At 34.4% G+C, this 26,822-nt stretch overlaps 1 protein-coding gene across 1 annotated transcript; it reads right to left on the bottom strand.

Moving 5' to 3' along the window:
- Nucleotides 1-54: 54 nt before the first annotated feature.
- LOC120338104 (NFX1-type zinc finger-containing protein 1-like) lies at nucleotides 55-23,045 on the bottom strand. Its single transcript, XM_078117025.1, has 36 exons — nucleotides 21,259-23,045; nucleotides 20,710-20,790; nucleotides 20,230-20,360; nucleotides 19,656-19,803; nucleotides 19,080-19,176; nucleotides 18,597-18,733; nucleotides 17,112-17,267; nucleotides 16,509-16,600; nucleotides 16,083-16,175; nucleotides 15,448-15,560; nucleotides 14,806-14,998; nucleotides 14,262-14,405; nucleotides 13,727-13,855; nucleotides 12,974-13,169; nucleotides 12,130-12,404; nucleotides 11,359-11,505; nucleotides 10,781-10,966; nucleotides 10,616-10,684; nucleotides 10,342-10,458; nucleotides 10,009-10,122; nucleotides 9,458-9,632; nucleotides 8,688-9,321; nucleotides 8,181-8,354; nucleotides 7,472-7,561; nucleotides 7,174-7,327; nucleotides 6,599-6,786; nucleotides 6,010-6,091; nucleotides 5,752-5,891; nucleotides 5,000-5,385; nucleotides 4,614-4,781; nucleotides 4,026-4,176; nucleotides 2,841-2,976; nucleotides 2,320-2,482; nucleotides 2,072-2,192; nucleotides 1,467-1,647; nucleotides 55-1,084 (listed from the first exon to the last, which is right to left on the bottom strand). Exons 1-36 carry the CDS (start codon nucleotides 21,387-21,389, stop codon nucleotides 945-947), a joined length of 5,832 nt encoding a protein of 1,943 aa, XP_077973151.1. The 5' UTR covers nucleotides 21,390-23,045; the 3' UTR covers nucleotides 55-944.
- Between the last annotated feature and the right edge of the window lie 3,777 nt (nucleotides 23,046-26,822).

The following is a 26,822-nucleotide window of genomic DNA, read 5'->3' as shown; positions in this document are numbered from 1 at the left end:
ATAGATATACAGTATGCTAAATTTGTTTAACGAACAAAAGATTAAAGCTAGTTGATATTTGGTATGTTTATTATCGATACAGTTTTACAGTTGAAAATATTCACATTATTCAGAGCACAATTTTATCATATAAAGATAGTGAATTTGAAATAGATATAACGTATAAAATTGCTTTTATTTACTTAACGATTCTACGCGTTGGGACAAGCATAAGTATGACACACATAACTGAACCTAAGGGTATGTGGGGGGATTACAGAATATATTTGCTACATGAAAGCATTCAAACACTACTTATTGTCTATAAATATTTATATATGTATATATACTTATATATTGGGGTCTTAAAATTTGCGTGGAAAAAGACCAGAAACTAGGTAACAACCCTATAAAATCTCGAAATAAAGCAAAAAATATTGTGTTAATCTATTTAGTTACTGAACCAAAATCTAATTCAAATCATCACGTATAATCATAAAAAGAATACATCAGCCATTATCTAATAAATGGAGGATTTGAGAGTAGTATAAGAAATTTTTTTTAATAAAAGAGTTTCGAAATCAGCTTTTTGGCATAAGAACGTATTATAAGAATTTAATATAGTTTGGAACAAAAAACTGGTTATTACTTGTTAATGGGCAAAACAAGAGTTGATAGGTTAATACCGATAATATGTGAGGAGTAGAAGAAAACATTTAAGTTGGTAGGAACAGATATGACGGATTAGTATGTAATCAAAAGCATTTTACATGAAAAGAATGATGAATTTACGCAATGACATGATAGTGATTGCATAATAGGTTCAATGGTAACAAGACTAAAAATTATGTAATAGGTATGCAAATATCAATACTGTTGAATAAAAAAATTAAAGCTAAATTATTACTGGTAAGTATAGTATTTCAGTACATATACCAGCCATGTTCGAATGAAGTTTTGATTATTTATTCGAAACCTTGCCTGCGCAGATTTGCAAGAAGATCACCAGGAATTTGCATATTAAACGGATCATATGCAGGTCCTGTGGCACCATCCATTTCTGATGCAATTCGATTAGATGACAGCAATCTATGGCCTGTTCCACCTATAAAAATAGAAAAAATTATTTGGGGGTCTAACAGAAGAAGATGTATGGCTTACTCATTGGAACTCAGTTAACAAACTAAAGGATTTATCGTCTGTAATACTGATCAAAATGAGGATTTGATACTAATTTAAGTCCATATTAAATAAATTTTAGTTAGCTGTTAACACTACGTGTTCTAGCCGTTAATTATCGGGCCTAGACAGGGAAATGTATGAAAAATAACATTTCATTTTTTGAACGTATTATTGCCTATTGGTCTCCTCTACAAAATTGTAAGTCAGTCTTGGTATACCTTCCCCGTCTAAGATTTTTAAAACAAGTACCAATATTTTATAATAACTCTAAAAGAATCATAAAAAACAATACATATTAACCATACCTATTTGTTCTTTGCATTCGGGACAAACGCTTGTTTCGGTAGCCCCGCCACAGTCACCGATGCTGTAAATATGGCCTTTTGAACATTTGTACCAGTGACCTTTTTCTGCAAATCCCATAGCCTTGCAAATCATTTCTTTTTCTTGTTTGGAAACACCAAGACCTGATATGATCTCCGGCACCTGATATACCGTGTAATAAATTTATGTTGTGGTCGAGGTGAGTTACGGTTTTTCAAAGAAGAATGATCTATTTAAACTTTAAATCTGTTTAGCGAAGAGATTTTGACTTCCACAATTTTCTTAAAGCAGTTGAGCCGTAGTGGACCACTCCGGATATAATAATAATTACTAAAATGAAATAATAATTAACAAAGCCATCGTTTTAAAAGTACAAATGTTATTATGTGAAGGAGTGAATAAATAATATTTTGTCAACTCCAGGCCGAAAGTTAGTGTTAAATAAAAATCGAATACACGAATCGCTTAAAGCAGGGATGTGCAAAAGGTAATGGTTTTTGCTCTTGTCGTTGCGTTCTTTACTGCAAGGCTAAGTAAGCAATAGCTTCCCGAGTTATTCAACTTACAAAATATATTAAAATCCTACCTTGTCAAAAATTCTCTTAAAGAGTGATTTTACTTCCTCCTTTTTCTCAACCACATACGGTTCATAATCATTAAACAACAATTTCTTTAATGATGTGAGCAGTGGATCTACTTCAATTGCTCTGCATAAAATTATATTGGAATAATTGAGCACAGTTTAAATTAAAAGAGACGCCTATGTTCATGTTACGATTAAGAAGTTATTCTGCGAACGGCACGGTTCTTTCTGATATTTAACATATACGCTACCTCGGTTTTCCCTGGCTGGTGTATTTTCTTTCAACATCAATATATTTTAATGCTTCATTTATTCTTTCGTACTCCCTCTGAAATGCCTCGTTCTCCTGGGGAGTAGAAAATTCTCTTCGTCGCATAACCCAAGTCCGCATTATCCTCAAATCCCGACTGACGACTAAAAATGACAAAACAACGGGTTTAAAATATTTTTAATGTTATTTTGCATCAAACGCAATGGCACTCTTGATATATACGATAGACAATTTTTGCCGTGTCTTCGAATAAGCTCTTTATATATAATAATAGGTATCCTTCAAGAACTGCCTATTTGACATGTTCAATGATATTAAATACGTGATGAGTGAGAATCGAAATAGCGTTGCATAATATCAGGGCCGTGAAGCTACCCAAACAAATCCATAAAATTCATTTTGGTGAAGCGTTAGTCATTCTTCAGATCAGAATCGTTAAGGGTGTGATATATATCACATATTTTCTGAAAGTTTACATAAAAAATAACCATTTATTTATACCATCAACTAGTTTTGAAGTTGAACCGGGTGCAAGCAACAAAAGCTTTGCAACAACTTTGCGCATTTCTGAAAGCTTTGATAATCTCCTGTATTGTTCTTCCAGCAACTTTAATTGATACGGCAAGGTATTTTCGTCCTACAGCAAAAAAAACGATAATATAAAAAATATTCAAAATTTCCAATCTGGGCAAATAATTTGTTTTATTTTGTGAATTTTCATCCTTTAAAACATTTTCATCTATTGAATTTTGATATGTTTTTTTGGTGTATTTAGAACTTAACGCATTTAATTCATTCTGTATGCTCACCATGCCCGGTTTCGAATACGTTCAGACATTTATATGTTCACTTTTATATTTGGGTCACAGTTACATATGGTCCGTCAAGTTTTAATAACAAAATTACCGGTGAATAAATATAGCAAATTGTCACTTTTTTATAAACTCAAATACCGCGCAGTTAACTTGACATTCGAGAATTCCCATTTGAATATTGTTTTGCGCTTCACAAATCTGTACATGCCCTACCCAAATGTTTTCTGGGGAGCGAATTATATTTCATTTTTGCCGCGGTCCGCACACTGAAAAACATGATTTTCACACATTTTGATATCGATTGGAATCCTTGGTGCTGACATTTTCAATATTGAAGAAGGAAGATTCAATCATATAAGTTGTAATTGAGTAGTCCCGTGATTTACTTGAACATTAAAGCAAAAATTCTCGCCACATTTTTGTAACTGGCGATTTTCGTTCCTAAAGCTTCCCCACCTATTTATAAATACATACAGTACCCTCGTTCACGTAGCCTCAGGCTCACAATACCCTACGGCTGCGTTATTTTAGTGTAATATAGCTTTAAAAATGTTACAATACACGGAAATAGCATTTATTTCGGGCTTACTCTGAAAAATTTCATTGTAAACAGAGGATTGACGGCAAAATTTCCCGTGGGCGCGATGGGCCGCGGTTGAACACAACTGGTTTTGACTATCAGTAACTACATTAATGTAAGATGCGATTGAAAAAGTAAAAGCAATCAAATGCGTAAGAAATCAAAATGACAGTAAATATGGTTTGCGCATTAGCAGTTTTTGTTGAAAGATCGCGAATGCTCGTAGATGTGTATGATCTGCACCATAGATGCTTATTAGGCGCTCATATATATAGACAGTGAGTCGCATACCTTCAAAGCATCTAGTATAGACTGCATTTCAACAGTGTAGTATTTTTCAACTTTAATATCACTCTGCTCAATCATTTTTAATAACTGTCTCCTGTCCCTCTTTGCTTGTATTGTGTCTCCGGAAATCCTGTTTTTCACTTCATTCACAGACCTAATAAAACAAAAACAATGTTCGACGTCGGGTTCTACTCCTTAGGAAAATTTAAAAACTAAACCTATTTGAAATTTTCGAATGAGATGTATTAATATCCTACTGCAAAAAAACAATCAATGGTGTTAGTAAATCTTATCATGTCTGAAAGAGAGTAACTTTTGAACTTAAAATCGCAACCTCAAAAGTTTGCAATTTTGACTCCGGAAAGTACCTCTGTTTTTGAACACTAACAGACAATTAAACATCTTCGATTCTATCGTGATTATATAGGAATTAAAATTTATCAACAGTAAATACTCCCTGCGAGTACCGTAGGAGGAGAGCGTTCCGTTGTAACCTTATTGTTCTTTTAAATTGGATTTTTTGGAACTTAGTCAAATTTTGAATGCGTGTGAAAAAAAAGTCATTTTTTTCGAATGTATGTGAAAACTCACATCAACAATTTATTAATAATATTCCCATATCTTCTGCTACGCCATATAGGAGTTTTGCATTTTGGACATGCTTTCATTTTAATTGCATTTCCTTCTTCTTTCTGTTCCATCCATTTATCGAGTCCCTCGTATGTGAAAATATGTCGGCAGTCGTCAAGCTGCACAAATCTGAAATTATGTTGTTAAAATCATGAGAACAAAAAATAAATGGTTCATTATTATCTGGCATTTCAAAAATTAAGATACGAATATATATATATATATATATATATATATATATATATATATATTGATTAATTTTGGGCCCACTAGTGTTAATGAATGTAAAATATAAAAGCGATTAACATTACGGATACTCCGTGACGTCTAATTTTTACATCACTGACCTAGCATCGTCCTCGTCCTCATCACCAAAGAATATTTCGGTTACAGTGTCTTTGTGACAAATTCTGCAAAATCTCGGACAAGGTTCGCCACATAAGCCAATGCATTGGTGCTTGCAATTCAATTTTTTCTGACAAGGCTTATTGCAACGTGGTCGATTGCAAGGCTCGCTACAAAGCTGAGTGCAGCGGAAATGAGGGCATTCCCATTTACATTTTTCTCGACACAATGTGCATGGTTTTCCGCATTTATGATTGCATTTGCTGTGTTCACACCTTGTCTTGCATTTTTGTTCACATGGAGGACAGGATTCACAAGAAGATTTACATTCGTGTCCGCACACCAAAGTTCTGTTACATTTTCTCAGGCAGGGGACATGTAGACGGCCCTACAAGAATATAATTACCTCATTATTCCTGTTGTATTTACACAATGTTTCTTTATGCGTTTATAATGGCAATGTTGACAGAAATTCGAACATACTATGTCAATACTGGCGAACAATGCCAAAACGTATTCAACTCCGCCATTCGGTGAAGATTTATTACCATGGTTTCTGTGAAGTGGCGGGATTGAGCCGCAAAAATTACTTATTTTTATTATTGTCGATTATATTCTTGGATGAACCAATAGGTTGGAAGTATATGGAAAAGTTGTAGAATCTTGTGGTATGTGATATAATTGGTTTGTACCAAACTAAATATTGTTGCTTTCTAGCAATCCCGAACGAAAGTTTAACAAAACGGTACTATACCTGAAAACATTCATAACAATTTCCACGACACGGATGTCCACATTCCAATAAATAGCCACATTTCTCTTTACACATGCCCAGTGTTACAATAGATGACTGGTGACATTGAACTTTGATGGTGTGTCCACAATCTACTAGAACTGAGGAAGAAACTCAAGATTTGAAAAATGAATTTAAAAGAATTGCATGCATATACGCCTCGTGATACGCCAAAAATGATGTCCAGTATTAAGATATTAAAAAATGCAAATTAGTTACCCGAAATAATTTCTTTACAACCAAAAGAGGCTGGATCTTGATGACATGGAATCTTTTGTACGTGTCCACAAATTGGCATTCTCTAAAATAAAATATAAATTGGATCAAAATACGATAGGGCGATTATATTTAGTTCACGAGTAATTCGAGATTGATTTTAAAGCTTCAATAACAAAAACAAGAGCCCGGTAATGTGATGCACAAATCGTATATTTCAGCTTCCTTAATAGATATATTATGGCAGCGTTTCCCAAACGGGGATAAATTAGAGTGTTTCGGTGGAGGCAATTTCCCCTAGTATTTGCGTGTTTTATTTACTCATATTCTTTTATTATTTAGTGTTATTGTAAAACATATTTATACACACATATAAACTATACAAATAGTCAAAAGTCAGATTGGGAGTTGCGCGTGTCACCACTGGCTTATGATCTATTGAATCGAACAAAAATACGAGCATAGTTGGGGGAAGAGAAGGAATGTATAAAAATCATTGGGGATTACTATATTAAAAATATTTCAACCTCTTCAGTATTGAAAGAATAGATTTACTGTGCAGTATATGATTTAGAAGAAGAAATGATTTCACCTTTTTAAGAGGTTCTCGACATGGTCCACACTGCTGATAACATTTTTGTTTACATCTGTGTCCATCGCTACAAAGTATTTTATCACATGGTTTGCTACATTGGTAACTTGAATGATCATCAGGGTGACAAGGCCGTGAACAGACATGTCCGCAATCAAGTCGCGTGTTGCACGGCTGCCCACATCCACCTATACGTTATAGATAATATTTTACATAATAGATAATGTTGTACATTCGTATGCGTGGCGGCTTTGTGGTTAGCGCATCGAGCTAGATTTAACATCTTCGCTCTGAAAATCAGTCCCGTTTTTTCATGTCGTACTAAGGTCCTACATACAAGTGGCTGTTGGTTAGGGCATTATTGGAATCGGATAAGGTCGACGTAAAAAATGTATTTCTCAAAATCAACAAGGCACTGATACAAAAGAAAAATTGGCGTGGAAGGTACTTCAACATTACACTTTTTGATGCCCAGATTTTTTTCAGAGCCTAACTATGCTCTCCAATTGACTTGGAGTGCGGCGAAGACTCTAATCGAACCAACGCCACTAGGTTCCACACGTATGCATACATACCTTCGGGGACCTTAATAAAATCAGTGGCAGATTTTACTGGTGTCAATTTATTGGGGTGATGTTTACATTGCAGTTGAAGATTTTCTCCAATGCTGTCATTTTCTTCTAGATGTCCAATTATTTTACGCCACATTGAACTTTTTGTACCAAGGAGCTGTAGAGAAACAAAAAGGGCTTTAAAACTGTCCCATAAAATGTGAGTTGTTCCTTACTCTGAATAACAAAGAATTTGAAAGAGTACATTCGTGTAAGCATTTACAACTGTGAAAAAGTCTACTAAAAGAAGATTAATTCTCACTTCCATGTTTCCGATGCAGTACAATGCATTTTTTGCTCGAGATAGTGCGACACAAATCCTGTTTTCAACACCAAGAAATCCGATTTTTTGCTTAAAAAAGAAAAATGAGTTCCGTTGGCAATTATTTGTATGCTGTAGCATTGAACCTTTTAACAGTATTGCTAAATGTACTCTTAAGTGCAAAATTCTATCAACTTGTTTCTATCAATTTATTTTGTATACTTCATTCCCTGCATTTCGCAATATGTTGCTTGATACCCATTTGAAAGGAATGTAATTTAAAAAATAGTTATTTGTTATTTATTTTTAACAAATGAATAGATGCCAATTTTTGTTCATTTAAATTGATCACAGCTAATTGCATCGACAGAATTGGTAAAATTCGTAGATAAGAATATCAGGCAAAAGCCCTGTATGTTTTGTTTTATGAGAAAATATTTTTAAGATATCGGTAATTCTTCCCCGATTTCAATTAATCTATGCCCATTTCTCTAAATGTTTGTTCAACGATTCTGTTGTTTGACCAATGTTTGCCATTTCAATAAATTTTGTCTGCATTTATAATTCACTCAACTAGAAGTTCTAGTGGAAATTTTTTATTTGATCAGCTAAACAGACGTCGGACTCATAATAAAAAACGTGTGTAAAATTGACAGAATAGTCCAACTGCAACTGAACAAAATTAGTAATAATGCAGGTCAAAGTTCACCTCATCATTGCTCCGAACCAACGAAAGCAAAATGATGTCATTTTCTTCTCCTTGAAAATTATCTACAGCAGTAACACGCACTCCTCTACTCGATTCTTCTTTCAATGTGTTACGGAATGCAAATAGTTGTCCAGTATACATTGCCAAGATTGTAATTTGCTCTGGTCGATAACCCTGAATTCATAGGAGTACGAGTTAAATATATCTATTATGTATAGCCAATTTTATTTACATATTGCAGGTCAAATAGTTTCACATAGATCATGTATGTCCACATAGGGCCAAAAAATGTTTAAAACGATGCTATGTAAACTGCAAATTTGGAAAAAGGTATATTGTATAAAATGTACATATAATACGTATGGGAGCCAGAATTCTGGTTTTCAGTCTCATTTTGTATGATCCACCTTATAAATTTGGACAAATGTATGTATCTTATTATTGTTATATTATTATAATTACATGAAACTAGTCTATATTTTTATCATATCGGTAACTGTATCATACCTGAAGTATAAGATATTTGCAGAGCGCCACCAAGAAGTCTGCTTCGTGCTGATTCTTTTTGCTTCTACCGTCTGCAACGCTTTCTTCGGGAACGGCGTGGGAGATAAAGTAAAGAGTTTTTTCAACTCCTACGATTTCTGCCCTGCCTTCCACACTTGAATGATCCAGAAGGTTTTTGTAGATTCGTGGTCTGAGAAGATCAGCTATTTCCGGACGCATGCGGTGCTGTAGAGTCAAAGTCACGTGAGGTACTTTGTTGATAAGCCTTTCAAACAGCGAAGTGTCAAGATTGTATTTTCTAGCAAGCTCGTACACGGTCGGTGATGGTTTCAACTGCTGATGGTCTCCGATTAAAATGAGATGCTTTGTTGTTTTGGGCATGGAAGTTATAATGTGAGCCTCCAGTACTTCGGCAGCCTCTTCAATCACAACGATTTTACAGTTGAGCTTGTAAATCAATTCTCGATATTTTGCCGCTCCTGTCGTTGTGACTGCAACCACATCTGCTGATTGTAATATTTCAGCGTCTTCCCGTTTTCGTAGTTCTTGTAATTGCTTTGAAAGTCTGTTGTACTTCTCTATCTGGTGGTCTGTTCCAACACGGAATTTGTCACGCCATCTGCTAACCCATGTCCTAGAATAGAAGATGAATTAAACGATTAACAAACAATCTGAACTATAGTATAGAAAATAAAATCTTTCTATTTTTCATTCTAATTTAAAACTTTCCTACATTGTATTTTGCATATAGTGTTGATAAAAGAACAAACCTATATAAGCTCCATCTCTGTTCTTGACTCAAATCATAAATATTGTCGACTCTGCTTTCCTCGTGATCTGTCATAGTACTAGTTTTACCAAGTACACGTCGAATTCTCTTTTTCTTCCTCTTTTTCTCACGAGACTGTTGTTCCCAAACCCCGTCATCCTGCATTTTTTCCTGCTCTGTATTGTTAAATCAGTACATTAATGACATTAAACAAATTCACAAAAATATAGTTAAATTGCTATAAAGTGCTGTTTGTTCAATAAAATCTGAAGTATAAATTTATGTTTTTGAAACATTCATGTTAGCCGTCCTGAAATACAAATAAATATACGACTTGCAAGTTTGTACTTGAAGCGTTCGGTCTGACTCTTAACTTGTTGTTTAAATTACAACAATATTCCATTCCAAAATGCGCAATCAAAACGGACAATTATCGTATATACAAAGATACATAATTGCACATTTACAAAAACGAAACTTCAATATCGCCCCTATTTAAAAACTTCGTTACTTCAAGTAACGAAGTCAATGTAAAATTGAGTATTTACTCACCTCCCATATCCCTGAAAGTCATTGCTGACATTTGCGTCATTAAACGTTCAACGTCTCTTTTATTGTCTTGTGCAGTTTTGGCTTGTCTTGCTCCAGCGTTCAAAGAAAGTTCATCTAAGCATAAAATTAATGTTTCAAATCGAATAAATATCATTGTCCCGATATAACAGTGAAATACAATAGCTAGCCTGCTGTAAACTTTTGCTTCGGTATTGAAATGCTGGAATAGATCTTTCTAAATAGTTTTTCTAGTCGAGTTTAACACGAAGTTCTGATTTAATCTACTCAACATGCAGTATATCACTCAGAAAGTTGAGCTGAATTGTTTTGGACCTGTGTCGAGTACACGTTGATCTTGCAAATAATCAGCTTCTCCTGCAATGTCATCGTCTCTTTCCTGATCACCGTCTTGAGTTCCTTCATTTTGAGTTGTTGCTGCCGCTGCCCCGCCTAGATGAAAATAAGCTGTGTTTACATTTTGCATTTGCAATATCAAAGAAAGAGTTTGAAGTACTAGTGATTTTCGTACAAGTGATAAAAAGCGTAGTGGTGTAGTTTACTTAATAATACTGATATAGTCTGTATAAAGTGTCAAAGCATATAATACCCAATGATTGACCCGATCCAGTCCGATACCGTTCAATCCAATTAAGTAAAGTCATGAAGTCTGGCAATGCTATAAAAAAAAATTCAACGAAGCAGGGTTAATATTGCGTTGGTATTTTCAATTTTTTGGTTTAGATAAATTACCACAACCACAAAATTCTTTCACCTGTGGCGTGAACAGCGCGTCCAATCTCCACTAATGTGTACCCTGAACTGAGCAAAAAAGCTCGTGTCATATCAGGAATTTTACTAGCTTCTTGTTCATGATCTATCACAGCTGTTTGTAAACCAAGCCAAGTTAGCAACATTTCGTCTGGAGATTCAGTCTGAGTATTGTTCCAATTATATTGAGCTAAACATGAGAATTTAAAGACAATAAGAGTTGTACTTCTATATAAATGTGTATGTGTATACGTGTGCCCAGAACAGTAATGGGATTCAAAATTTTAAGAGTAACTTCTCTTTTGTATCGCACGCACTAACAACAAGTTGCCACATTCCAGAAATTAACGCAGAATTTATAACGAACAATAAAGGCGAGTAACAAAAGATTGCATGATAAGATCTTGAACTGCGTAAGCTACCTCAGCATGACTTGCTTTACGTGAATATGATAAATAACTTTAAAATACCTAATTTATCGCCAGTCAATATTTTTCAATATTTCTTAACTGAGAGGCTACTGTCATATATGTCGGGTGTTTATGTTATCAACAATTTCATAACATAATGACATATACTTACTCCACAACGGCATTCTTGGTTGAAATTGGGAATAGAGTTGCCTCGGAATAACATCTTCTAACTGTTGCAACCGTTGGATACAATGCAAAGACGCTTCTAACTGGTTGCAGTTGTGTTGCAATTGACCTTCAATCGACCTCAATCCATCTGCAAAAAGTTTTGTAAATGTTGAATATATCTAGAGCACATTAACACATATGAATCGGATTAGGTAAACGTTGAAGTTATGTATTTTTGTGTGTAAATACCGGTTATGGCAATCCAGGAATAAGTTCTGTTAACAATTCTATTATCAACACCCGAAAGGCTGGGGCAAATAATAAAAACACATTACAGGAAATTTTGTTTTGCATAATCTATGCGACGGGTCAGTCTGAATGATAGCTAAGGACATCAGTACATGTGCTAAAGTTGAACTTTATAAATTAAACGGGTAGGTCACTACAATGATTTTTTTTTGGCATCTACACGTATTCCCTTTTCGACTGGTTTTTGAGTACAATTCAGCTTTAATATAAACGGCGATATCATGCATAATATCATCTCATTTATATATTATTCTTATTAATTTTTGAAAAAGAATTCATTTCAACGACTGTCTTTCCTCATAGCGTTGAAAATAAATTACACAAACTCCTAAAGACGTTGAATTGGAAATATCGGATCAAATACAGTATATCTTCATATTAAATTATCTTGGAATTAATCCACAAGTCTGATTTTTATAAGCAAGGTATGAATTGACGCGGTAGGTTGCTAATATCACTGTACCATGAATTTCCCAAATAGCTTTTCGTATAGCCGCACTATCCTTTCCTCTATCTCTGTTTTGTCTTAGTTTTCGTCGGACATCGAAAAGTGAAAATCCTTTAGTCGCTTCGTTTTTGCATCTCCCGCCCACTCGAATAATAGTCTGATCTTCTGTGGCAAACTTCGAAATTCCTTCCAAAAATTGATCTAATGCGTGGTTAGTGTAGCAAACAATCAGAATAGGACAGCGTTTGTTTTCATTTTGAGCGCCGAGAAGAAATCTAGGTTGCATGTGCCTGTGATAGATATGAAACCATCATATTCAAGGATGTTGAAGCCATAAATAAAATGTGTTATATTCAGTTTGCAAATACTTCTGCCAAGAATTGGCAGCATTAATAAGGGCGTCTACACTTGTCCCACCTGCTCTACTTGTACAATGTGTCCCACACCTGTGTCACTTATCCCACGTGTCAAATGGGACAAGTGAGAGACGTGGGACTGTAGTGTTGGAGACGTGCGGGGAACTGGGACGAATGTGGAGAAAATGGGACCAGTGTGGAACATATAGGACAGGTGTTGCAACAGTTGAACATGGTTTTTTTGGACACCTCATTATTACTTGAAAAGAAGAAAATGAGACAAAACAGAGCAAATCGACAAGTGTTCGGCAATATCTTGTGTGGACACTGGACAAGCTATCAAAATCGTGAGTATTCATTATATATATATATTATACAAGGTAAAATTGTGAATATTTGATATTTGAAATGAAAAAATAGTAAAGCACTCCACTGCAGTACATATTCCGATAACAACAAAACAATGTAACAATAAGCTAAGCTATATAAAATTGAAACGTTACCAAGAAGTTTTGTTTGCCAGCAGTAACTTCATAATTACAAGTCCAACATATGTTTTTCCAGTTCCTGGTGGTCCCTGAATTATTGCTAACTCGTTTGTCAAGGCAAGTTTTAACGCTTCAGCTTGTGAAATATCCAATCCTAATTCTGCTGACAGAGGCCATTCGTATCCTAACACAGCGACGTCTTTTCCCGATGCTACAAAAATAAAAAATAAATATTGGCCATTAATCAATTAGTGATTTGAAAAGGCGCGATCGATGTTTTCTTTACAAGGTCGGACTGAGCCGAACCAATACCATTTCAATTTTGGAACAGAAGCGTTAAAGCACGTTACCTTTAGTTGGTAATTTGACCTTTTTTGGGGGAAAATTTTTCGTTATTCATTGTTAACTCCCTCAGTATATTGTTACCTTTTTCAGTACGTGACCGAGAGGCCGTGGTCCACGAAGAGAATTAACATGTTTTTAGAGATAGATATTGTTGGGATTGGAACGTCTTCTGTTGTGTAATATTTCTAATTAGATTTTCAAAAATATGTTTTTATCCAAATGGATATTAAATTATAATTTCTTTCTCAGATTATTACCAACGTCGAATTGACCAATCAACCCAATAAAACATTATCTCGGTTGTATTCTTTGAGCTTAACAATATTCTTGTTTTTGAACCCAAGCATGACGACACACAGTATTATATTGGAAATAAATACAAAGATTTGTTAATGTTGTTTCAGACGGACTTCTTCGACGTACCTGACTCAGTGACAGATGAAAAATCATAAGTGGCATCTCTACCAGCCACAGAAGGTCTTATATATTCAGGTGCATACATGTTATTTTCACATCGGACAATGTATCTTTCTAGTGGTATTTCTTCAGTTTCTGTAAAAATGTGGATTTTCATATCATATTCTATAACTACATCATCTTAAACGAATTTTGGAGGCAGTTGAGAGGTTAGGTTTGAAGTGACTTCGATATTATATGTTAGTATCTTCTTTGCATAGATGATAGTGTACAAATAAACTAGAATTGTGACATTCAATTAAAATTCCTAAACCCCGAATCGCGGGTAAAATCGAGTCACGTTCATCGGGATCTCGAGCCAATTGAATCGCTAAAAAAATTCTCATTGGCGGTTAGTAGAGTTTCAATATTAGTTTGATGACTGCGAGTTCACGGAGATTAGTTTTGCAGGGCTCTATCACACTTATAATAGAACCGTAATTTTGTCACTGATAAACAGGAGAATTACACAAGGTATTTATGTATTCGATTCATTATTCACCTTTAAGACCTGCAAGGACATGTCGGTACGCTTCAAAATAAGCTTCAGTTTCAACCATTGTATAAACCTTTCTCATATCAAGGCCTTTGTTAAATCGACGATGTTGTGGCTGTTCCGGCTGTTGTCTAGGCTGTCGCTGTCGTGCTAAAATGTAATGAAAATACACAAAATTTCACTATTGATCCAATGGCAGTTATAATCAGTGATACGTTTTTGTTTATTATACGATCATGCCTCGATTCATAAGACGTGTCCATCTTTTCCTATCACACTAATCTAAGTTATAATTTTAGAGAAAGTTACATGTCTGTTACTGTGTTAACAACTGAAGCAAATTAAAAATTCTGAATACTCAAACGTTTAAATTTCTTAAAAAATCACCCAGTCTTATACTACCGGTATTTCAATCTGTCGCGGTCACAAAAAATGAAACATCTATTATTGACTCAAACATCCAAAGTAGCAGAAACAGCAGCACTACACTATAGATTACATGTCCTGTGCTGAATTAAGTCGAATAACATTGAGAAAATCGAACTCGTACCACCGCCAATTTCGGGTTCATCTCCATCATCATCGCTATCCAAGAATTCCAACAAGTCTTCATCTCCATCGTCATCTACATCGGGTCTTATTGGTTCTTCCTCTTCTTCGTCGTAAACAAATTCAAGTGTTAAATACCCCTCAGCAAGGTCTTCTGGTTTTCTGTCAGCAACAACGGCAAAATGAACGTTTTCCTGAAAACAGAATAAGTTTTTATATTGAAAAATAGGGAACACATAGCAAGCAGTTAGAATTGTATAATAGAATTTCATTTATGAAGTGTTAGTTTCAGAGAACTAATTGTATAGCAATCATGTATACAATAATGCTCATTTTTGGCAGTGAAGCTTTGATTTTACTCAAGTTAAATGAATAAAAGTAACTTCATTAATTAGCACAGAGGTATACTTGTATGGGTGCGTTATTAGTATGGAGCACTGACTACGTCAGCTTCACGCTTTGTGTGTCAAGAATACTGAATAGGCCAATAGTAACGTCAGTACATTGTGGTATCTTTGAAACCCGAGTTAGCGAAGGCTCGTGCGCTATTCAAGGTCTATTAGACTTCGATAATTGGAATTTATTGACGTGAATTAATAGAAATGCCAAGTAAAGAAATTATTACGTAAGATATGAGCCTGACCTTAAAATGATCACTTGAAAGGCAAAGTAAATTTCCGTATAAAAGACGTTTGGTATTTCGCCATCTTATTCGCTGTAATCCTTCCAAACTGAAATGAATTCGATGCAAAATACCTGAACAAAACATACTAGTTGTCATTTTTATTAATCTATGGTAGTATGAAACTAACGACAATATATATTTAAATTCTGCCCCGCATATTTATCAATATCTTATCTCGTTCGTTATTATTTGTCTGTGGCTAAGCTTTAGGACTATCATGGGAAAGATTGCAAACATTTCGGCACTGTCCCTCATAACCATTAATAACGTATTTTCATATATTGAACTCTTCAATTATTTCTCGCATTTCAAAACGAATGTTACGTTTTTTAAATGATGTTTTATGACGTATTCTCTACATATTCAACACAAAATATGCAATTTGTTTCATGTTCCTACGAGGGCCCAACAGATTATAATTATGAAGTGCCGTATGCTTAGTCTATGATGAATTAAGTCTCGAACATATATAAAACGAAATAATAACAGCCTGCGAAATGTTTCAGAGCTTCTTACAAAATTATTTTTTTAGGAATGTTTCTTAAAAATTGAGTGAAATTTTTAGTCATAAAAGTGGAGATGATAGTTTTTACCTCGTTGATCTGGCTTCATAAATTCGATCTTTACGTCTTTGTAAACTTTTACGCTCTGAATTGGACCTGGTCCCCTTGGCCTCAATCGATCGCCTGGATAATAAGCAATAAAATAGGGAAGACAAAAATAAATTATTCAATAAGTCATAGATCAAATGTTATGAAGAAACTTTGCAATTTGCATTCCATTTTTTCACTGATAAACAAATTGCTTGGACGAATTAATTTGCCGTTTTCATTATATTGTAGGATTGACTAAGGACTAGGTGCTGTAACTACGAATAGCTTTTTTATGGGTCCATTATTATGACTAACAACCATTACGACTAACTATTTACAGTTAAAAATGTAATATCTGATTCAATAATCTTATCCATCCATGCATTGTTTTATATTCCCGCTTAGGCAAGTGTCATTTGATCTTACCATAATGCATGATTTCCCCGATTCCTTCACGAAGTGGTCGAATAAAATCTTCTCTCAACAAGCGGAATTGTACATCCAAGTAATGGTCAATACTGGAAACCAAAAATAAGTTTAAAAAAAGTAAAGTAAAGGCACTCAAAAACAGGGTGCTTTTTTGACGTGCAATTACCGATATACATCGAAAGCGCCAAATCGTGAACAAGGATGCCAAGTATGACAAGTATTCGATTCTTATCCGATTCCTGAATTTAGGCTTCTCGATTCCAAATCTCGATATCTCGGCATATTTTACCGAGAAAGCATACCCACTCAACAATACTACGTGAAATTAAACAAGAGAGCGATGTTCAAATATAGGGGCTGACAAGAAGGCCAAAACTAAGTAGTATGGGTATTTAATCTGTCACAGTAGACAAAATCGCACAAAAAACGAATCCCTCAGTACCCACAGAGATTTTGGAAATAAATAAACGTAACAGCCTTCTAGCTTCTAGCGAAAAACAAATATATAAAGTGAAGTTTGCGGCGTCGTATGAACTCAGCATAACAGTAAATAAACAGTGTATTGTTAAATCTGTGCTAAATTGCACTGATAGTACTTACTTTTGATATGCTTTGTCAATTAGGTTTGTTCGTATGAATAATTGTGCAGTTCCGTGAATATCACTAAGTTGTGGAAAAACAGGAATTTCTCTGAAGTTATCTGGTGGTGCTTGAGAGTGTAAATCGTCAAAGCGAGATTCTCTGCTGCCGGCGGCCCTGCGATATGTATATTTAAATTAGTTTTAATATTTCAAAGGGAAAGAATAAATATTCACACATAATTCACTAGCCGAGGTATTTTTCATATATTTTATCGTGTACTTTGAAAGTTCAATATGTTTTTTTTCCTTGAAAAATACCTGTTCATATTACCCCCACACATATTTTTTTCCTCGGATTTGATATCTTCTAAAAATGATTCTAGGTGCTTTTTACATGAATATCAATAGAAATTTAAGTCAGTTATTCCAGTCGAAAAATATAATGGTTCTAACCAATGTATAGACTTTCCCATTTCGTACCAGAATTCGAGTGCCGAATGAGAATCATGGTTGAAATTATATTATGCTAATTACATCCAAACATAATCAACAGGCTTGTCCATGGGACATATTTTTCTATCCCATTCCCATCCCATAGCAATTATGCCTGTCCCATTCCATCCCATTGGAATATAATTCAATAAAAATTGTTAAATTTTGGTTTAGCGTCTACTAAATAGGACTACGTGTACGAAGGGACATGCAACACAACAATATTTACGGACTTTGTTAACTTCGTATTCATAACTAGTATGCATGTGTCCATCAGTCCCTTCACGTAGTATATTGTTAAGGCTGAATATATTTTGCTCTTCATAACTAACAAGAGAGTTATGCTCAAATATATGGTAACAAAGTCTATAACGTAATGTTTTACCATCATTTCCCTGAAAATAATACGGTTTCTGTGTCTCATAGCAAATACAAATGTGTGTTGCCCCATCCCATCCCATGGGACGTTTCTCATGGGACTCCCATTCCCACAAATAAGCCTAATAATCATACATGTATTGTTTGCAGATTTCCAAACCTTGACACGATTTCTAAAATGTTTCAGTGATATTGTAATCAAAATTTATCTATTACGTGCACTTTATTAGATGTATCCGGGTTTTAGCTGTGGTACCACTTGTATTTTTGAGACAGTCCGCTGACATCTCTAAAGTACACTTCAACAAATGATGCTTCAACTTGAACTTCAACTATTTTCATATTTATCTTCGGAGGAGAAAAGCCGATATAGGAGAGATTAATCACATGTTAGGACAAAGACTTTACCTCGGTAACATTTCAAGTAAGATATCGGAATATTTTAATGAAGTATAGTATAACTAAAATTTTTTGTTCTCCATCGCTTATGCATAGAATTGAATGGTGGTGAAATTGAATGATGGCCTCAATTCCCTTGCGACGAAAAAGTATACATCAATTTTTTCTACGGCGTACAAGGAAAATAAACTCAATCAACAAGTGTTCTGCACACATCGAAAAAGAAGAGAATCACCTTTCAATTGCATCCTGCTGTCTTTGCTGAAAATTGTTTAGCCTGTCTTTAACCAGCATTCGATTATTATAAACATCTTCATTCACACTTCCCAAGCCATCAATTACGCTATCAATAATAATCATTGTCATGGATACCTTTCAAATTACAAATTTTTTCAAATTATTAAAGACGTGAAGATCCGTGTTCACAATTCAAAGTCATATCCCGTACAGCCCTTTACAGCCGTTACAGCCCTTTTTTATTTACCTAGTGGGAAGACAATGCCGCAAAAATTTGATCATTGAGATCAAGTTGCAAAAACGAAAGTGCTCAAAATAATGTACAATATTTTATTACTATAAGTTAACATGTCAGTTGTATGATATGTAGGCGGATTACTTGTCTTACGAGTAGACAACATAATTGTAAATTGTATACTTTTTGATATATCGTCAATTGATTTATATGAACTTATTAAAATAACATTCGTGATTTTGATACCTTTTTATGCGAATCATTTGGCAAAACCGTCAGAAGAGAATTCATCAGCTTCAATGCATTATTTAGATGAAGAGGAGCTCGGCTTCGTCTGTTTATGCTTGAAATTAAATCGATAAAACACAATAAGTTAACTTGTGCTAACTTGTACAAATTTCAATTCCATGTATGCATATAAATTTAGAACAGATCTAGAATTTCAAGATGTGTACAGAATAAGGATACGTAGGTCACGAATACGCCAATAAAAAGTTGGATTTGACTCTGAATCACATCCATGTCGATTAATATTAGAAAACATATTGATTTCTACTAATTCGCAACTTCTTGTTAGGTGTTTATTCGTCTGAACGAAAAAGGCTTGGAAACGTCAAAATTTGATTTCACTATAACGGACATGTTGCCAATTTAATCTTCATTGGGTATGAAGAAGGTTACACGCGTTTTTTTTTCGTATTTTTTTCAACAAACGCGTTTGAGCAAGTTCCGTCTGAGATTAAAAAACTAATATACAAAAACTCAAAGCTGTAGCTGAATTTCCCAGTATCATTTCACTGATTTTTTATGAAAAGAACTTACTGCTCTGTCAACAGTCCAAATAAAAAGTCTATAATTTTCTGATGAAAATCATGTTTTAAAATCAATTGTAAAATATGAGTCAAGGATTGGGTTGATTCGTCACTGTCACACATCTTTCCAAAAACTCGTAGCAACATTTGTGTCAAACCTAAATATAATGATATTTTATCAAAATTCGATCGAAACAATGCCACGAAAAAGTCAAATTCGACCGTTTTCGACTCAAAATTTCAATTATCCGGCAACCAGTTTTAAGTTTAAAATGTTTAATCTGATATCGGTAAGTTTAATTCAAACCGACTCTATAAGTACAGGTAGTGAGAACATCTAACCCCGGATCCGACTCCAATCAGCACAAATCATGTCCTGACTCTACAGAACTGCAATCGATGAAATATTAATAACAATATCATTGTTTGACGCGGGATTGAAAAAGAGTTCAAGTAATGCAGCTCGAACACTTTAACTTGTTCTTAAATTAATTCAGATTTCTCGTGTTTCATGGGTAGTGTTACAAACATTATCTTATAAAGTTGAGGAGCACTCGTATAAAAGACTTTCGAACAAAGCTTACCGCCATTCAGTGGACCTCGATCTCCTCTTAATGTCTCTTCCAATCCAGATTTACCTGTCCCAAGTATAAGAACAATATCTTGAGGAGTTTCCTTTTCTTCAATTTCTTCCAATTTTTTGTAGCCTATTGGTCTGAAAAGTCAATTTTTAATATTAATACCTAAATTTTATCACACAATTTTGTGACGTGATTTAATGCCATTGTGCATGTTTGACGTTTTTACTGATTCCAACATGCATCTTTTAAAGTCAAGCGAGGCCCTCTTATATGTATATACTAATTAGTTTATAAAAAAATGATGAATGTAACATTTCATTTGATTTATAAATTGTTGCAAGTTTTTTTTTAATAATTCCGGCATTCCTATAAATCTAATATTTTCCTATTTTATGTTGTTGCAGATGAGAAATGTATATGGATCTCCTTCCATTATAATACAGATTATTATATATTTTTTTTGATAATTACTACTGTTTTTACCTCGTTTGTGATCGCCTATTATCATAATTTTCCTCTCGTTGTTCTCCCATCAATAAATCGTCTTCATTTCTTCGTCTATTACTAAAAGTGAGTAGTATAATTCATAGTTATAAGCATTTAAACAACATTGTTTATTAACGAACTAACGGAAGAATTGTATTATGAAACGCGGAAACGAGCTTTAGAACAAAAATACATTATCAATAATATATATATTATTATTAATATACCTATAAATATTCAAAATTTTCAACCCAAAACAAGGCCCTCTTCATTGTTTTTTTTTTGGCCCAGGACAAAATTAAGCTGCATTTTCAAGTCAATTTAGCTTCCTATACTATGTACATGATTATTGCTCACGTTACCAGTGAATATCTCTGTTTAGTTTAATTTATAAGGTTGTGCTGACAGATAAACAAAAATCAAATATTCGATTGTTTCCTGAACTTAGCGCGTTCAATATTATATTGGCCAGCAGTAATTGTGAGTATGAGTGCAAATCTACCACTTAGTTATTTCCTAGTAGTGTCGCAAGAAAAAGTTCCATACCCTCCTCGACCACGCGGGGCATTTGCATTGTATCCTCCTCTTCCGCGATAACCAGGATTAAATCCTCTGCGGCCTCTATTGCCACGCAAATGTGGGGGTATATATCTTCCCCCACCTCCTGGTTCAGCCATCTTGGTCGGAAATGATTTCTCAGCTCGAATATATATTTATGCACTTCATTAAACGAAATCAAAAATTGAACATATACAACAATTGTGTTTTGAACAAATTGTGTTTTGCAGACAAACGGAATATATTATTTGGACTTAGATTTGTTGCCGAATAATAACCGGACATATATAGATTATAGTTAGCCAATTATAGATTTGCGAAGACATTTATTAGGCAAGACTGTCTCAGGAAGTATGCTATCTATATTTCGTATGGAATCAATTAACACATTTCTAGTCTGTTGTGGTTGTAAAAAATCCGCCATGTTCTGTACGAAAAAAATACGTATTACAAATGATTCGTAAGTATATATCAAATATCATTGTTTATTATGAAGACCTTACCTAATACAAGTACGCTTGTAGCGCGGAGTTAAAAATTAATGATTACTATAGAGAGTCAATAGTTCAAATTACAATAAACAATAAATATCATTCAAAGCTGGCTTAAAAGTTAAGATTTGAATTAGTGAGTAAACGTTCTTTATCATGACTATTCGTCAAAGCAAATAATCATTTAGATGAATACAATATTAATATTGTGAATAACAGTTCTTTTACTCATTCCAAAGTAAAAACCTGGCCAGATGCCTTCATACTAAGGTTAAATTAAATTATTAAATCCGTGTCTCTAGCAACTGTGTCATGCTTTTACTTAAACGCCAAATATCATCTAACTAAAACCCTAAGGAAAATTCACAAAAGTAATTTTCATTATATTTGGTAGCGTGTATAACCATAAATAATCAAATTATTCCGCGTTGCTGCATCTCTAAGTTTCATGATTACCAATAACCAATTCCGTCATCATGACACATAAATGCTCAGAGAAACTATTAGTCAAAGCGTTATGGGTATACTAAACGTACAATATTCATGTAGTCATATTGTTAGTTTGTCTCAGAATTCAAATTTGAAATCAACAAAACTGGCATATAGATTTTGATGTAACGATTTGAGTGCGTTGGTGTGTACAATTGATTATTTGAGGTACGCTACCCTTATTTGAGAGCCTGTATACTTACATAAACGTTTGATGGCCATGCAATCAATGCACAGTTGTAGTCATTATGGGTAGGTTATATATGTTTAGTCAGCCAACCAGTGTACGCTCTGTCCTTCAATAGAATTTAAAGCTGATTTCAAAATACACCTGTGACAAGTGACTTCAGATCAGATCGAGCTGACTCAACTATGGTTCGTACTTCGTACAAGGAATTAATGCGTCAGAAAAAAATTAAGACTGAAATAAGACCGACGTCTCCTTTGGTATCTTTCACTCTCTCTCGGTGTGGCTACCTCAGTGGATTAGTTAAGTTAACTATTCGCCACATCAGATTTATATTTCATAAATGTCACATTCGGGTTTCTAAATTCATTCTTAATGAGTCACTTAAAACTTATTCCAGTTTCAATTGGCTTTATAGTGCATCCTTGTCCATATTCAATAAGAAATAATGATGCTCTTCGTCAACAAATTATTTATTAACTTCATTAGTTTGATTCAGTATCTGGAATCTCATTAAGTTTGTTAGTAAATAACGACCATTATCTTCTGACTGCTAAACCTAAATTCAGATACACGAAATTAGAGAACCGTTTCGTTAGGCCTCTTTGGGCTGACTCAATCGTGCGTCAATAATTTACAGACGAACGTTGTCGAGATGGTATTCACTGCGTTGGGGAATCCCGAACAGGGAAAGCCGCGAGAGAATATTATTTTCAAGGTTGTCCAAGTACGGTTAATAGGCAATTCATACTACAAACACAGACTTACCGTGGTTACATTTTCAATCCAGCGAGATGTCGCAATCTATCTCAAATGTTGGTTTTCGTATTGTTGTGAACAAAACGTTTGTTTGCGATTGTACATCAGATCGGTTTCAAACATGATTCAGATCTGGCGCATTATTAACATTTTAATGTATTGGTTTAATGTAATTTTTTAGCAATTAAATGCAAGCAAGCGTGACAGATGCCATCATTAATCATCATGGATGATGTCATCCATTGTCTCAACTTTATGGCTTCTTCTTTGCGCTATCTCATATGGAGCTGGTCAAAAACTCATTTCCATTGAACATTACATAAAGGAAAGGGTATGGGAATGGTGTTGGTGTCATTTTACGAAAAATCTCCAGCATGTTTCTCTAACTCAAGGGTTCTCAATCTCTTTTAACACGGACACGGATATTTATTTGGTCAGTGCGAACCCCTTCGTGAATTTTAGACAAAACTTACATTTAATATTTAATGTGATAGATATGTTAAAATTAACATTTACTGTGGCCCTGCAACAGGCTATTTACTAGCGATATCCAATTTACAGTTTATTTCTACGTTTCATCTCAATTTTTTCCCCGTAACTTTTAATTTTGCATCACCACCAATAATTGCCCTAAAAACATGCGTGACGCTCCATGCCACAGATCTCAAGTAGAAATTCTAAACGAGAAAAATATCAGTAATCCTTCAACACGTTTACTTTCCGCTGAGACTCAGAACATTGATCTGTGTGAATTATTTGGTAAAAATATAATCAGTTCCTGACTATATATGAACAGATATGATAAGCAAGAAAATTGCATAAACCATAAACTTTACAGTGTGGTGAAAACTATTTGGCTGCCTACGACAAAATCTAGTCTATTTGATATCCTATGACTAAAATAATTTTTCTCACCCAAAATTTGTAACGTTCCGGCACATTTTAAAGTTATCCTGCTACGTCCTTTCACTATCTGATGAATTACTTATTCAAAACTTTGAGACGGCTTAAAAATGACAACGTTTCAAATCCTTCCAATCTTCGAGTGAGCGATTTCATGTAATTATGACACAATGCCGTTTATATTTAATATGGCCAGAAGCTACCTGTACAATATGGCAACTGTGTTTCTACTTTGTATCAAGAAGCACGAAGTTCCTCAAGGATGTTCAATTAGCCCCTGTTCTTCCATGCTTATCCTTCGTGCTTTTTTTTTTCGAAATTGTCTTGAAGGAGCTACTCCGAATTGCAAATAAAATATTGCTGATTTATAAATCTGTTTGTAAGAATAGATATATATAATGTTTTTGCCTGGGCGAACAGAAAAAGTTAGTTGCCTCAAACCGTTGCTTCTCAATGTCAAACAACGTGTTGAATGAAAACCTCTGTCAGGACTTGCAGCAAATCAAAATAGTTTTCGTCAATGTCCCTCTTTGTATCGTCGATTGATGCTTTTAAATGTATCATTAGTACTTAACTATATTCAATACTAGAATAATACTGCAATACTCTAATAAAACAACCGTATCCCAATTATATAGTTTGCGATCAGTTTCCAGGTATTGCTTTCAGAAAAAAATGTGCAAAGGTATTGACCAACACTTTAAACCTTCAAAAGATGATATACAGCAGGGGTCCACCTGTCTTCGAATTAGATCGCCTAAACTCCACATAATACCTTGCGATCGACTGATGAATAGCACATCCTGGAGATGCAAGAAACAAAATCGTATAAAAGATGGTTAGACAACCATCATTTTATTGATCATGTCCTTGTTTGATCTCTCACCGCATAATTACTCTTTGTTTTTGTTTTTCATTTTGGTTACAAACCCTGTATTTTCAATAACAACAAATAAAACAATCCTCTATATCAGGGGTGCACAACTCAAATGAGGACTTGTGCCAAATTTTTCTAAATAATCTTGTTGCGTGCCACACTAATCGTTGGTATTGTAAATTAACCCCCGTAAAACACACATCAGACAAATTTTAATAATAATATCGAATACCTATTGATTGGAACAATTTAATGTCTTGAACAACAGCTGATTTTGATATAAACGTGATATTTTAATGTATATCATGAATACAATTTTTTTTTTACAAAACCGTTCGCGTGCCACGTTTGAGCATATGACGTGCCAAATTTGGCACGCGTGCCCTGTGTTGTGCACCCCTGCTCTATATTCTGCGTTACATTCTTCCTGAAAAATCGTAAACTGATGATGCTTCAACCCCGTTTTAATAAATGATAATCGTGTAAAGAACATGTATGACAGGAGCTTCATGGTAAACAACGCAATGGCTGTGTCTGATTTTAAACAATCCACTTATTTTGATTTTCGCAGAGTAGACAGATCTGAATATTTTCTGATCGTGGATCTCCATTTTTTGTTAACTGAAACCACTGTAGAAGATTTTTGCCATTAGCATCAGGCACTGCATCGGGCGCTCCGGAAGTATTAGTACCAAGATGACGCACCACCTGAACAACCCTAACTTGGTACCCATACTATGTTCAGGCTGTGCGCCATCTTGGTACGAATACTGCGGGAGCACCCTGCATAGAATAGGTTCAAGCCTTTTGTTCAGCCCTTTCAAACTCCCCATGGATAGTTAGGGGTGCGCATATTATCGGTTCCGCGAAAGTCAATTTGTCCGACCATTAGGATTTTTTTGTAGTTTGTAAGAATTTATGGCATTTATAACGATTTTATTTAGACCTCAGATCCGCTTTGTTTGTTAGGTGTTTAACGATCCATAATGTTTTTGTTGTGCTGTAGATATAATCTCTGTGAACTCATATAAAGTCAGCAAATTTTCTATAACACTGCTGGTATTGAAGTTGATCGTTAATGTCACATTGAACAAATAACATTACCAAAAATTTCGTTAAATATACCCTCAAATAAAGTAGCACCAAAAGATTTGTTAAAACACAATTTTCTGATAAAAATTACATGCAATAATGAAAATAAACTTAAGCCACGAGGCATGTCGTAAGAGGCAAAATCTCGTTGCCGCAATTTGCACAGTCCTGTTTTAGATTTTGAAACGAATTATTAATATTCGTTTAATCGGAATGTGAATTTCTGTGTTTATAAATTAATACTTCGTTGCACTCATAGGGTCACTCTTGTTTGATTCTGACATTGACCCAAAGAAGGTCTACTTAACGGATCTTTCTTATAATTGAGTGAGTAATGAATGCGAGTGGCCACAATAGTACTCTACGATTTCCCTACGAGGATGTCATATGCGTAATTCCCGGCGTAACCTAATAAAAATGACATTCAATTGGTTATTATGTTACTTTTACCTTACGAATATAATTTTTGACACTCCAGCGAAGACAAAAATTGTGGAAAAATTTCAATTAAAATGATCCTGTGCAACAACAGCTTTGGCATTTGATGGCCCCCTTACAACAAATTGAATTAAACTGATTGAATTAAACGGAGATAAATGAAAGAATTAGACTTACATGTCTAATATTATCTTGTTTTCCCAAAGGTTTTTTCCTATATGATTTTCTTTTGCTCTTCTATATTATACATACATATTTGGTCTTTTTGTTTGCGTATGCTTCAACCATATCCAGAAAGTTTATATTGGCCACATAA

Source organism: Styela clava, chromosome 10, assembly GCF_964204865.1.
Source record: "Styela clava chromosome 10, kaStyClav1.hap1.2, whole genome shotgun sequence".
Classification (NCBI taxonomy): Eukaryota; Metazoa; Chordata; class Ascidiacea; order Stolidobranchia; family Styelidae; genus Styela; species Styela clava.
The sequence above is the reverse complement of the archived record's forward strand: the minus strand, read 5'-3'. Positions and strand labels throughout refer to the sequence as shown.